At 37.9% G+C, this 15,347-nt stretch overlaps 1 protein-coding gene across 2 annotated transcripts in view; it reads right to left on the bottom strand.

Annotated features, from left to right (window-relative positions):
• CFAP52 (cilia and flagella associated protein 52) overlaps nucleotides 1-15,347 on the bottom strand; it is a 57,491-nt gene that overhangs the window by 23,895 nt on the left and 18,249 nt on the right. For both annotated transcript variants that reach the window (XM_044000001.1, XM_044000002.1), the window contains exons 4-7: nucleotides 14,534-14,662; nucleotides 12,342-12,441; nucleotides 8,381-8,497; nucleotides 1,969-2,069 (exon numbers count right to left, since the gene is read on the bottom strand). In XM_044000001.1, coding sequence (XP_043855936.1) covers nucleotides 1,969-2,069; nucleotides 8,381-8,497; nucleotides 12,342-12,441; nucleotides 14,534-14,662 — 447 coding nt within the window. The remainder of the gene's footprint in view (nucleotides 1-1,968; nucleotides 2,070-8,380; nucleotides 8,498-12,341; nucleotides 12,442-14,533; nucleotides 14,663-15,347) is intronic.

Consider the following 15,347-nt stretch of genomic DNA (forward strand, 5'->3'; position numbering starts at 1 on the left):
TTACCAACCATGCTGTGGTTGTAATTTATTTTGTACTGTCAACAAGGGAGAAAGAACATGCTAAGGCAAATTTTATCTCAGTATTTATGAATTATTCTGATTTTTATTATGAAATCCCAAATATGTAGAGTCAAGATGAATGATTTTTGTATTTAATTTTATCTCATTTAATGCTCCTAACAGTCTTCTGAGATTTTTAGATAAGTATCAGTACCATTAATCAATCAATCAACAAGCATTTATTAAGAACCAGGTACTGTGCAAGGCATTGAGAATACAAAGAGAAAGTGAAAATACTCTCCAAGAGCCCACATTCCAGCCAGGAAGATAACAAGTACATATAAAGATATATACAGAACACATACAAAGCAGATATAAATGATGAGGCTGAGCATATGACCTGGCCCCTTCTGGTAGGCAACATATCTAGTTCCTTGAGAAAAGACTTGCATGACCAGCAGTTTCTGGATGATCTATATATATCCCCATGGGTGTGTCAGATAACTACCAACTAAGCCAGAAGATCCATCCACTCTGTGGACTATAAAAAGAAAGCTTCTTTCAACGTGGCCTCCTTGTCAGTCAACACTATCTCTCCCTTGCAGGTGCAGAGTGGAGTGAGGAAGAGGGAGAAGAGGGTAAGATATCCCCTATCCCCATGTTATGGGCCTAGCATACCCCCCAAAAGTTCTCTGGGGTAAATCAAAGAACCTTCTCCTTGAGAAACTAAACCAAAGGACAGACACCCCAGAAGCTGTGGCAGCTACATGCACAAGGTACTGAGAACATTTCCTTGCCAGGGTGAGCCTGAAACTAGACCTCATATCCTTTGCTGTGTCTTCTGCTTTGTGTCTCCACTTCCCCCACCCCCCCAAACACAAGTGACCTCACAACAATTCAGAAATGTGAAAAGAAGTTACTATCCTTAGCAGCTACCTCATGAGTTCAGGAGTCATGTACTAGTCATCTAGCAGAAAGTGATTTCTTTTTTTGGTTTTGGTTTTGGTTTTTGTGGGACAATGAGGGTTAAGTGACTTGCCCAGGGTCACACAGCTAGTAAGTGTCAAGTGTCTGAAGCCACATTTGAATTCAGGTCCTCCTGAATCCTGGGCCGGTGCTTTATCCACTGTGCCACCTAGCTGCCCCCAGGAGGTGATTTCTATGAAAGCATTTAGAAGAGACTGAAAGGACTAAAAATCCTTGCCTGACTAGCCAGAAGCTCAGTACTTTGTGAGTTGCTCAGACAGTACAGATCCAAGGTGAATATGAAATTTCTGTTCAGCAGACCTACAAAATTTGTCTTTATCTCCCACAAGAATATAAGAGGTGATGGGTGTTTTAAGTATTTGTTAATGCTCCCTTCTGAGTCTTTTGTGTTTTATACCTTTTTTATAGTAGAAGAAATAAATATCTGTCCTATATCAGATATATATGTATATATAATACATGTACATATACACATACATATATATGTATATATGTGTATTCCATTTAGTACCCTTTCAAGAAGGAACCCCATTAGTCTCTTTTAGGGAAAGACCCTGAACATGATGTAAATATCAATTTAAAATATTTTCTCCAAAACTCTCGGGTGGGGATATAAAGAGCCTGACCACTGTCCTTTGGGTTCAAGCTGCTCCAGCACTGAATTCAAGTCCATTTGAGCCCCTTTTCTGAGATCATGAGTGCCAAGCCCCTAAGATGTTATCAAATCCCAAGGATACCTGCTCTCATAAGGGGACCAGTGTACCTGAGCTCCAGGGGAACTAAGATCATTTGGGGAAAGGGGAAGGGACTGATGCTAAAGAAAAAGAATAATGTATTAATTATTCCAGTAACTGATTATTTTGCTTTACTTAACAAATTCTTTATAAGAACAGATTGATATCACTCAGGAGCAGACTTCAGTCTACCTACCCAGTATATCTTAACATTCCAATTTAGCAGAACTTGGGCAAGAAAACTCACTTGATTGGTTTGTAGCTTGGGCTTTTACAAAGAGCCAATACTCCTGCTCCAGAGCCTATTAACACACTTCCCATCTTCAGACACTTGATAGTTGTGACTCCCTAAGATAAAAATATCATTATAATTGTGTGAACAGTTTCATTGTCAAGAATCAGTACATGTCATTCCCTTGCAGAAATGGGCCCCCAGATTAACAGGAGCCTGTTGGTTTGGTAATTTAATTCAATACAGTTCAATTCAAGAAGCATTTACTAGCCTCCTAAAAGTAGAAGGCAGTGTGTTGGGCCCTGGGGAAGCAAAGACCAATAAAAGAGTCTGATCCTTGCCTTAAAAAAGAGCAAATATTCTGATGTGGTAAATGTAGAGCTTACAAAGGCTAGTTACTTTAGGAGGTCTTAGAATCTGGTATGTGAAGGAATGAAAGTATCATTAAAAATGATGCATTGAGACGTAGTCAAACAAATTAGATGCCAATATAGGTATAATATTTGTTGTTCAGTTGTTTCAGTCATGTTTGACTTTGTGACCCCCTTTTGGGGGCAGAGACAATAGAGTAGTTTGCCATTTCCTTCTTCAGCTCATTTTACAGATGAGGAATTGAGGCAAACAGGGTTAAGTGACTTATGTCAAAAGAGGGAAAAGTACATATGTATTCTTATATATAGCTACATATGCATTTATTACATATGCCACATATACAGAGCTATCATAATATATACTTTGGTATCTGGAGAAGTAGGTAGAGACACAAAGGAAATATGAAGCAATGAAAAGATCTGTGGATTTGGAGTCAAAAGTCATGGACCAAGTTATAAACAGGTTGCTGATCTGTATCAATGAAAGAATTTTCCACATCAAAAGTTCCCTACAGGGGCAACTGGGTGGTGCAGTGGATGGAGCACCAGCCCTGGAGTCAGGAGTACCTGAGTTCGGATCCGGCCTCAGACACTTAACACTTGCTGGCTGTGTGACCCTGGGCAAGTCACTTGACCCCAATTGCCTCACTAAAAAAAAAAAAAAAGTTCCCTACATTGATGAAATCATGGACCCAGACTCCTCCCCACAAAAAACAAAACAAAGCAAACAAACAAAAACCCCTCAAGGAGTTTACATTTGACCTCTGGAGTTTACATTCCACTGAATGTAACATAATCATGATTCAAACCCAAGTCCTCTAACTCCAAATCTAATATACTTCCCTCTATGCCATGCTGCCTTAAACCCATGTTTGCAAATATTCATTAAATACCTCTCTCATATAAAATCGTATATTAAGTGGAACTCTAGAGTTTCCTACAATAAACTACTTTTATAATCCTAATATTTGGTGGCTGTAAAAGGAGGTATCAGTGCTGCCTCCAAATCTGACCCCATAGCAGCATTGCTAACACTACTGATCTAATGAAGATGTCTTTTGGGATGCAATTATATGTGTCTATGAAAGAAGCTATACTACCTTTCCCACAATTTCTTTTCTTTATCACTATTCTAAGTGCCCTGAAACAGTCCCAATCTCAGTCTCTCCCAGTTCCCTCAACCTACATCCTCCTCTTCAAAGCTTCCTTAGATTGATCTCTTCCTCTTTTACCTTTTCGTATTAACCATCTCACTCTGCATTGAGTCATTTAATCCTAAAGCCCCACTACCCTCTTTTGAATCAAAGTGGGATTGAATTTGAGAACAGGAACTCCTCAATGGCTACCAGAGTTTGTTTTGTCAATAGCTTGCTGCAATTTTTACAGGAAGAATGCTTTTCTTTTTTTTTTCTTTTCTTTAAATTTTCTTTATTTATTTAGAATTTTGGAAGAATGCATTTCTTTCTTTTTTTTTTTTTGGTGGGGCAATTGGGGTTAAGTGACTTGCCCAGGGTCACACAGCTAGTAAGTGTCAAGTGTCTGAGGCCGGATTTGAACTCAGGTACTCTGAATCCAGGGCCGGTGCTCTATCCACTGTGCAATCTAGCTGCCCCAAAAATGCTTTTCTAAAGACTTCTCCCTTGTAAAACACCAGTATGATATTTTGGGAAAGTGTTAAAAATATTAAAATCTATATCAGTTTAAATTGTTTAAACAGCATTTATTTTCCCAGGTGCCACAATTATCATCTATTCTTCAATTCCTATCACCGAAGGTTCCTGTATTTCACACCCCAAAGAATCTATAGAATATTCCATATTTTTTTACTTCTCTCTGAAGAAGCACTTATTGTTTAAGATAACACAGTATAGACAGATCATTTGGTTTATATGATTTTTTAAATTCCCTAAATAATGCAGAGATCCCCTTTGTACATTATAGTCAACAAAAGCTTCCATATTAATGGTATTTGAATATATTATGGTGATTCTGTTGTTTTGTTAAGTTACTTGAAATTGAATTCTATTGGCCTTTTTCAATACTGGGGGAAGAGGGAAAAAAAGAGGGAAGAAATGTGTGGCTACACTTCCTAGATGGAGAGAGATGCAGAGGGTCAAGGGAAGTGGTAAAATCTCTTCTGTAGCCACATCCCTCTTTTTTTTTTTTAATTTTGTTTTGGTTTTGGTTTTGGTGGGGAAATGAGGGTTAAGTGACTTGCCCAAGGTCACACAGCTAGTAAGTGTCAAGTGTCTGAGGCCAGATTTGAACTCAGATCCTCCTGAATCCAAGGCTGGTGCTTTATCCACTGTGCCACCTAGCTGCCCCTAGCCACATCCCTCTTGCTAGGCTTTAATACTTCAAGGCTCTGTAACTCCTCTTTTTTAAACACTCTCTTAATCAAAGCAGATCAGAGGTTAAAAAAATTCATAATCCTGCAGCCATTTTGTTCAAAAGACTCTCCAAACTTAGCTAGACTGCTCCTTCAACAAGCAAATTATTGGAACCATACCTGAAGACTTTCCATTTTGTCAGAGCCTACTAGAGTTTGTGCTATGCTGGCACAATCTACAAAACTATGAGTTATCTCCATGCCATGATAATCTATCAAAGTAGCATATCAGTGAAGATCCTCTGGCTCAAGTTATGTTAAATTGTGACTAAGGAATGGGAGTGATAAAAGCTTAGGCAAGAAACAAACTATCAAAATGTCTCCATTCCCATAACTTCTAGAAGCTCCACAACAAGATGAAAGTGTAGGATCTCTTTAGGAAAGAACTTTGGAGAGGTTATTTCTCAATATTTATCTAGTGCCTCATTGTCATAGGGAAATGAAATAACTAAATAAATCCTTCAAAATTACATAAAATTCTGCTAGTTTGTTTAAATCTGTTGAAACAGCTAACAATTTAGTTCATATCTTACTACTTCCAAGAGCTTATTTTCCCCTTAACAATTCATTCCCTTTTATAACTTCACCTGATGTCAAACTAAGAAAATCTTGCCAGTGAGACATGATAAAAACGATTTATACTCTCTGTAGAATAAAGAATATAATACCATGATTCCATAGCAACTAGAATGTATCATGAAGATGGCCAATGTGTCCACAGGTCTAAACTCCTCAGAAATTTGTTCTGGAGCCTCCAGTAAAGGCATTTTCAAATGTCTCTGGCTGAGTCTTGGGGATGCTCTCCCCTAGCAAATGAATAATATAAAGCAACAAGGACCAGTGATGGAGGGGAGTGCTTAGTAAAATGTTTATTTTCCAGGGTTAATCAAGTTCTGCAAATGAACCTATAAAATTAGGGGGTTGGACTAAATGATCTTTCAGGTCCTTTCCAGAATTAACATCATGATCTCTTATTTATATTCTCATTAAGGACAGCAACTAGGAGGGGAAAATGTTTGCAAAACTCCTAAGAAGAGCTATTTGTACTCATTGACTATGCCATCTCTCTTCCCACTGACTTCTCAACTTCTTATAATCTGGCTTCCAATCTTTTTGCTTAAGTGAAACTCCTTAGTCTCCAAATGATCTCTCTTTTGCTAAATTCCAATGTCCTTTTCTCAAACTTCATTAAAAAAAATTCTCTGTGATATTTGACACTGCAGGATATTGAACACCTGCACACGCTTGCCCTGATATTCTCATCTCATTGGGTTTTCATAACACCTTTTCCCCTTAGTTTACCTCCTGTCTGGCTGCTTCTTTTCAGTGTCTTCTGTTGGAAAACCATCCATGTCCCTCTCCCATGTGTGAGTGTATCTCAAGTTTCTATCCTGAATCCTCTAAGATTACCTCCAGTTTATACTTGTTTGTACATAGTTGTTCACATGTTGACTCCTCCTAAAGAATGTGAGATCCTTAGGGAAAGGGACTGTTTTTACTTTTCTTTGTGTCCTGAGCAGTTAGCACAATGTCTGGCACATAAATGCTTAATAAATGCTTAATGACTGTTTGGACATGCTTCTCTTCTCTCTTGGTGATCTCATTAACTTTCCTAGGCCCAACTATCATTTCTATACCGATAATGACCTCCTAAACCTACGTATCCAGCCCTTATCTCTCCCCAGAGTTCCAGGACCACATTCTATCTACTCAACATCTCCATCTAGATATCCCAGAAGCATCTCAAACTCTCTATTTCCAAAACAAAAGTCATTATTTCCCCCTTTAAATCCACTGTTCTTCCTTTTTCTGCTGAGGGTATCATCATTCTTCCAATTTCCCAGATTGATAACCTAGCAATCCATCCTTGACTTTCACTCTCACTCACCCCTAGCCCCATAAATAATCAGTTGTCAAATCTTGTCTATTTTATTTCTACAACATCTCTGCCATCTGTCCCCTGCTGTCCACTTGCATGGTCACTATCTTCACTCAAGCCCTCATCACCATTCAGTAATAGCTTCCTAAATGGTCTGCCTGCCTCTGGGTATTTCTGTCTCCAATCCATTTTCTGCACAGCTGCCAAATTGATATTTCTAAAGCAAAGCTTCTTAAAACCGTGGGTTGTGACCCTATATGGGGTTGTGTAACTGAATATGGAGATCATGAAAAATTTGGCAACAGTAAAAGGTTATGTATTTCTATTTTATATACCTATATACCTAGGGTCATGTAAAAATTTCTCTAGCAAAAAGGGGTTATGAGTAGAAAAAGTTTAAGAAGCCCTGTTCTAATGTGCTGGTCATATTCCTGGGGTATATGAAAAGCAGGGAGTGATGGAGGAGGCTAAAAGGGTTAACAGATAACCTATCAATAGTAGCTAAAAGGGTTAGTAGAGAAACTAAGTTCCAAATTTTTATCAACAGTGACCAAGAGGGTTTAATTCCCTATCAACAAACAATATCAACAGAAGCTAAGACAGTAACCAGGGACCATTAACCTTTAATAGCCATTAATGTTCCTAGATGACAGGATACCTAGAAACCAGATCTTAAAGTAAAGAGATACCATAAACAGAGAGACCCTTTGGCTCTGACAAATTTTAGCATGTCTTTAGGAACATGTGCAGAAAGACCAAATGTGTCCTTAGCTTTACCTCATGACAGGTAAACCCCCAAAACACACCCCTAAGGAAAAAGGTACGTGCCTTAGAGGTTGTCTTAGGACCCCAAGAATTCCATATTAGGATAAGCCCTCCCATGTATCTCCTTAAGGAGGAGATTAAGATAATTAGGAGATAACCTACTTTTTTTTTTTTTACTATAAATATAACCATCTTTCTTCCTCCTATTTGAGATACCTTTTCTTTTCTTCTATGATATTCTCCCTGTGCCCTCACAGTATTCTAATAAAACTTAGGAAACTGAGTCACTGAGTCTTGTAATTCAATTGATCAGTTTGATCAATTAAATCCATCTCTGCTATCGCAGCTACTTCAACTTCACTGCTCAAAGAGGTCCAGTGGGGGCAGCTAGATGGCGCAATGGATAGAGCACCGGCCCTGGATTCAGGAGTACCTGAGTTCAAATCTGGCCTCAGACACTTAACACTTACTAGCTGTGTGACCCTGGGCAAGTCACTTAACCCCAATTGCCCTGCAAAACAAAACAAAACAAAAAAAAAAACCAAAGAGGTCCAGTAGTTTTCTATTGACTTTAGGATAAAATGTAAACTTGGCTGTCTAACATTTAAAGCCCAATCTCGCTCCAGTCAACCTTCCCAGGCTGATTCTCTCGTGTCCTCTAAATTACAGTAAAACTGTCCTACTCCCAGTTTTTGTGACTTGCTCAGGCCTAGCATGTGTGTCCTCCTCACCTTCCCCTCCTAGAATCCTGAACTCCTTTTCAGGATCAGTTCAAGTCACAACTCCTATACCTGACCTCACCCACTTTCTCCTCCTCACCCAACCCCACCACTGATAATAGTTTATGTTTATTTTGTATTTCTATACCTCTTGTAATTCCCTCCAGTGGAATATAAACTCCTTGAAGGGACTGTTTTGTTCTTGTCATTGTAACCTGAGTACCTAGCCCAATGCCCCATTGTTGTTTAAATGAATGTTCAATGAAGTTGAATTAAGGAACAGAACTAGACAGGTTCTACTCACCAGACTGAACTTTTCCTTGAGCGGACCCATGTCAGCTAATAGTTTTGTTCTGGGGTTCAATTTAAGGATATCTCCAGTTGATGTGCCAATGTAGAAATAACTATCATCTTCTGCCATCTGAGGAAGATAGAAGAGACAATGATAAGAATCTATGCTAGAGCACGTCCTTAAGGATGGCTAAGCTTTCTGAAAAATCAAGTGACATACAGAAGCTCAACATCTTTACAAATGTCTTTCCATACTCAAAGAGAAATAGAAAATAGTGAAGAACAGTTTTGAGAGTATGAGAATCAGGGTACTGTATAGATTGACGTGTTTGGGAGGAAATAGGTGGCACAGTAGATACAGTGCTAGACCTGAAAGTCAAGAAGATTTGAGTTCAAATCCAGCCTCAGACCAAGTCACTTAATCTTTGTTAGCCTCAGTTTCTTCAACTGTAAAATGGAAATCATAATAGCACCTACCTCCCAGGGTTGTTATGAGGATCAAATGAGATAACCTTTGTAAACTGTTTAGCACAGTGCCTGGCACATTATAAATTTCTTTAGTTCTTGGCACTATATAAAAGTCAGTTATGATGATGATGATTCCACAAGGAAATATTTTTCTTTCAAGTAAAGTTCACATTCTCTTTCTATATCTTCACTATACTCAATATCTCTAGACTTTGGCTATTTTTTTTAACGGGGTAATGAGGGTTAAGTGACTTGCCCAGGGTCACACAGCTAGTAAGTGTCAAGTGTCTGAGGCCCGATTTGAACTCAGGTTCTCCTGAATCCAGGGCCAGTGCTTTATCCACTGCGCCACCTAACTGCTCCAGAAAGTATCTCTAACAAGAAAATTGTGTGGAACACAGGAAGGTTATTAAGATACACAAATAATGCAATAGATATGTGATCTCAGTGATGGGGCTATTCCTTCCCATAATGTCAATCATGACCCATCATTTTGTGTCACTCTTGTCAATAACTTCCCATAAATTTACCTAACATCCTTAGGGTCTTTCTCACTTCCTCTTGACATTGCAAGGAAACCGGAAACCAGCGAAGCAAATGGATTACCCATGACTTTGTTGAGTAGAATACTACTCTCAGAGAGATAAGCATTCCCAAGCCATTTTAGACATGAACCTACAACTGTGGACACACTAATTCAGTGCTTTATGCTTCCATGTTTCAGATTCCTAATTCCTAAGTGGAAAATTTACACAATTCCTTTCTGTAATAAATATGCTCATTGTTTTATAGGTGGCAATGACTGTAGTCAGAGGAGGAAAAAAATGAGAGATCAGGAAGTAGGATAGGAAAGGAAATAATAATGGATTCAAGGAAGGGGAGGGATATCTCTTGGTATCAGGAAATATATTTTTTAGTTCGTTGTTTTCCAAAAAGTAATTCTATTTATCTTTTTAAAAAATTATTTTAAATTATTTTATTTATTTGTTTTATTTTTGTGGGGCAATGAGGGTAAAGTGACTATTCTATTTATCTTTAAAATATGAAAGGAAAGTCTTAAGAGGTGGGTTTGCTGACAGAATGTTACAAATACAGCATATCTAGAAGGGGTGTTCATAAATATGTGCTATATATGTATATACATATATATACCTATAAACACACACATGTATGTATACATACACATACATGTACATATATAACTACTAAATAAAAGTACAGTCAAGAAAAAAGTCTCTGCCCTCCAAGAGCATGCATACACATATGAAATAGAACTTATGCAACAAGCATTTATTAAGCAGATACTCTAGGCAAACAAAGCACAAAACTGAAATGATACAAAAGTAAGGTAAAACATGATATCTGCCCTAGAACTTAATAGTTCAGTACCCAAAAAATGCCCAATTCAAAAGCCATAGAAGTTCAAAAGGGTGGGGGCGATAATTGGGCTTGAAGTCTCCCAGAGCAGGTGGAATTTCAGCTAGACTTTAAAGGATAGATAGGGTTTGAACAGGCCAGAGAGAGGGGGGAGGGCATTCCAAGTGAGGAAGTAGCATGAACAGAGTTGGAAGAAGAGTAGCATGGAATGTTCTGAGAACAGAAAGGAAATAAGACTTCCAGGAACAATAATTTCATGAGGTGGGGTAGAGAGGAAGGCCAGCGGGTACAAATACATGATAGAGACCAGGAGAAAGAAAAGAGCATCCAAATGTAGATCATGCTGAAGGTATGGATACAGACTGCATGAGCCAGGCTGGCTTGGTATAGGCTCTAGCTCATATTTGCTAGATCCTGCATAAGAGATTGAGAGAAAAATGATCAAGTTGAGAATGTTTGCAGTCATGACCCTCTAATATCCTGTCATGTATTTAACTGGTCTCTGTCCTCCCTCCTGTGTAGAGTATGTGGAGGAATTGAACTGAGATTTAATGCACTGTGTCCCTTGGAGGCATAAGTGATAGTAGCATCTAGGTAAAGACACCAAGAATTCTTGCTGCCTCATTCACTCTATTGTTAATTTCTATTTCTATTTCATTAAATGCTTTTTGATTTGATTTCATGTCTCTTCTGTTGGAGTCTTTATACAGTCACTGTTTCTTTTCTATCTCTACAGATTCTGGGCTGACCCATACCAGCTGACTATGATGAACTCTGTACACCCACACCCAATCCTTTTTAAAAACTGTCCTGTACATTTTTTTTAGATTGATCATGAGGGAAGAATGTCTAACTATGTGTTAGTTGATGTTGTCGTGCTGTGGGCTCACATCCAGCCTTCTAGAGATGTAGTCCACAAAGAATTTCATCAAATGAGCAAGGATTTCCCAATCCAAAATACTTTTAAAAAATGTAGTATGTAGTGTTTCTCTTGCAAAACTATTTGTGGGTCATAACCCTCTAGGGGCAAGGGATTGTATCTTATTTTTACTTTGTATCTCTTCCTTGTCAAGCACAGCAGATGCTTAATAAATATTTAATTGAATGTAACTGATGAGAGTATGGTCAGTATATTTTGAAAGATGCATGAAGGATTGGGTACACTGACAATGTCTTCCATGTCTCAGGAGTTGCCAGGACTGAAAAATTCATCGTGGCTGATTGCCACTGTCCCTGACAAACCACTTAGCTAGACTCAAATGATATATAAGCCATCCACTGTTCTGCTCATCCACTCATGCTCTGCTGGCAGAGTCTTCAAGAACCTCAGATTACCTCCACTCCAAGAAAGGGCATCGAGGTAAACACAGAGAGGATAAAAGGTTAAAAAACTGCTGGGGGGAACAAATACAGCCAGATATTTTTCACCACACAATTTTACCTTAATAGGACAAAAATGCTGAAACCCAACTACCCTTTGTCTCTAATCATATAAAAATCAAGTCTGAAGGTAGCCCACAGTAGCTACCAGTTTATAACCCACAAGTCTTTGAATGGAAAAATAATGAAACTTCTGAAGATTAGGCTAGTGTGTGTTGGATACTGAAGGTAGGGACACTAGTGAGGGGCCACAACAATATTCTAAGCATGAGGTGATGAGCAGTGAGGATGGCAAGGAAGGGACAGATGTGACAGATATTTCAAAGGAAGATGAAATACTTGGGTGACTGGTTATGTAGGTAGCCCAGGAATTTGTTTTTACATCTAGATTCCCTCCTTAATGCACTGCTTTCCCTCTAAGACAGATGGACCTGAGCAGGATATTTTCCAGCTAAATGATGCCAATTTCATCCATAGGCAAGGCCTAAGTGTTATGTCACTTGCTCGCAGGAAATAAAGCTCCAGAAGTATATACTAGTATATCCAGAAGCATATCTCAGCTGGGTATGAGATCACTTTCAAGAATCTTGTATTCAGAACCATGCACAGCATCCATCTAGGCTCCTGCTGCAAAAGACTGAGCCCAGAGGAATCCATTGCTTCCTCTGATTCCTCTGCTCCCAGACTAACTTTATTAAGATGAGTTTTGTTCCAACTGGAATTGTTAACTGAGATATCATTGTACTTACTGCAATACTTAGAATTATTCTTTTATTCTGTCCTGTTTGGCACTCAGTTGGCCAGATTTTCCTGTTCGGGAAATCCAGTTCCCACACCCGGATTGTTCCACTGAAGCCAAAAACAAGAAATTCACAATCAAACTCATAATCTGCTGGGGCTCAAACACAGTCCATTAGTGGTAATTATAAAGCATGTTCCCTATGTGTGCTACAATTTCCCAAAAGATGAGCCAGACAAGATAGTTAGGGGCTGAGGTGGGAGTGCAGGAGGAAAAGCAGTGTTCATAATGTGCTTCTCTAATTCTCTTTCTTTTTTTTAATTTTTTTTTTTAGTGAGGCAATTGGGGTTAAGTGACTTGCCCAGGGTCACACAGCTAGTAAGTGTTAAGTGTCTGAGGCCAGATTTGAACTCAGGTACTCCTGACTCCAGGGCCGGTGCTCTATCCACTGCGCCACCTAGCTGCCCCTCTAATTCTCTTTAAATCAACAACCCTGCAGGAGGATTCAATGTACAAAGCGCTACTTTACTAAGGCATCTATGACAGTCGAATATTAAATTAAATGAAATTCTCTTTAAGCCAATTAGGAAAGATAGGCTTCCTCCTCACATTGTTATTTCAGTTGACATGAGTGCATACATATTCTAATACTTCCATGGATTCATGATCTCATCAATGTGGGGACTCTCTCCAAGGGTACAGATCATAATCCAATTATCCTTTTCATGCTATGGGATTCTGACTCATGTCTTCACAGAAATCTTGCATAAGGAGTCCACTTAATGTGCTACAGGGTCTTGGCACTGTGTAGATAAAATGGAGCATGAGGACTATATGTTACCCCTCACTCTTGCTATTTAACTGGAACATTCCTTCTCTCAGTCACACATATCTCCAATGAGATCACTTATGCCATTTTTACTGTACGATTCTTCGTTGGTAACATGCTGCAATCTGCTCATGTCTATGAGCCACTATACTGTCCTTTGTGTAACCTATAACTTTAATTCTTAGGGTATTCCATGACTTGTAGTCATATAGACTTGTAAGGAAAAAAAGTGATATATATATTTTTTTAAAGTAGGGTTTTGTCCTCGGGAAAAACTTGGGACCATTAAGAGCCCTAAACAATTTCCCAAATGTAATCAAATGTAATTCAACTCACTTTTATCCTCCAATTCATTATCTTTTTGATATATTTATGGAAGATATATTTATGGAAGCACCCATCCTGACAGGGTGCTTATAATTTATTGACTGTAAAAAAGCATTATGTTTACTTGTCATATGGGATGGTTTCTGGGGAGAGGATAAGGGGATACATGGAATACCATGGTGATATATAAAAAAGAAAACACAATAAATTTTGTTTTAAAAACTGCATTATGTACAATAAAAGCAAAACACCATCTTAAAAACTCTCCCACAAGGTATCTCCTATAAATATTTTTAAATAATAAAAGGTAATTCCCCAAAAGATATAACAATAGATATAACTTTGTTTGATAACCCTCTGTTTGTTCATATCAAGATTTCCTGCAAATATTCCAAAGATTCCAAATTAAAGCTGGTAAGGTTTCCAACATACTCCTCTTTGCAAATGGCATTGTGTAAATCCCTAGAACACTGCAGAGAGTTCCAAATGAGATCTAAGAAGAGTTCACTGAAGAGTTTGGCTTAACTATTCACAAAGGAAAAAATGAAATAAATGAAGAATAGTAATACCAATATTCTTTTGGAGATGCTATATGGCTATAAATTATGTGATTTTGCAACCTATGAAGAATCAAAATTGGGGGTGATGCAAAGGGCAACATAGGGGTGCATGGTAGACATAAGTAGGGCACCACATATCACCAGTGATGGCTTGTATGCAACAAGAGGCAGAGATAATGCCCAGAAGATCTTTGAGAAGCCTTAATATATTAGCAACAAACCCAATTAAAACTATGATGGACTTTTGAATGCTATCTCTTCTTTCCAGAAAAAAAAATGATCTTACAATAGGAAAATGTATATTCATTCACATAGATACAAACCAAAGCATTTAGTAGAAAGCATTCTGAAATTGTTATATAATTTTTTAAAATCATCTCATCAAATGTCTATGATTGAAAGATTTGTCTTTTAATTTGAATGTTTGCATCCTTTCTACATGAGAAAAAAACTATTTCCAACTTAATAAATATTGAAGAAACTTACTTTCCAGCAGTAACAAACATCTCATCTCGGCAATTTGAATAGATAATTGTCGTGGCATTCCCAACATTAAGGCCCGCTGCAGGACTGCCACAGATGGCATCTCGCTTAGTGACACTCCATACAACCACACTGCCAAAACAGAAACAATACTTAACCTAAAAGCAGAGCATCTGACTGGAATTAGCTTAAGAAAAATGGAAACTATGACTATCTTTAATCAATTCTAGCAGAAGTTCTTTTTTAGCAAGAATTATGTCATTCACTGTCTTTGTGTCCTTAACTGGAACATGCCTAACATTTCATAAATGTGAGTTGAGTGATCTGCCCCAAGACAATTTTAAAGATTAATTTTTATATAAAATTTTGAATTACAATTTTTTCCCTACCCCAAAATGCTAAGCTATCTGATATAGATTATATATGTACAATCATATAAAACATATTAGTCATGTTGTGAAAGAAGCAGAACAAAAGGGAAAAAACACCAAAAAATAAAGTGAAAATAATATACTTTGATCTATAGTCAGACTTTATCAGTTCTCTGAATATGGACAGCATTTTCCATCATGAGTATTTTGGACTTGTCTTGGATCATTGTGTAGTTACTCAGAATAGCTAGGTTACTTACAGTTCTTCATCATACAATATTATTGTCACTGGGTACAATTTTCTCCTGGTTCTGCTCATTTCACTTTGCATCAGTGCATGTAAGTCTTTCCAGGTTTTTATTAAATCTGCCTGCTCATCATTTCTTATAGTATATTGTATAGTATGTAGTATGTAGTATAGTATATGGAATACAAAAGTATTACAT

The sequence above is a fragment of the Dromiciops gliroides genome, chromosome 4, assembly GCF_019393635.1.
Source record: "Dromiciops gliroides isolate mDroGli1 chromosome 4, mDroGli1.pri, whole genome shotgun sequence".
Classification (NCBI taxonomy): Eukaryota; Metazoa; Chordata; class Mammalia; order Microbiotheria; family Microbiotheriidae; genus Dromiciops; species Dromiciops gliroides.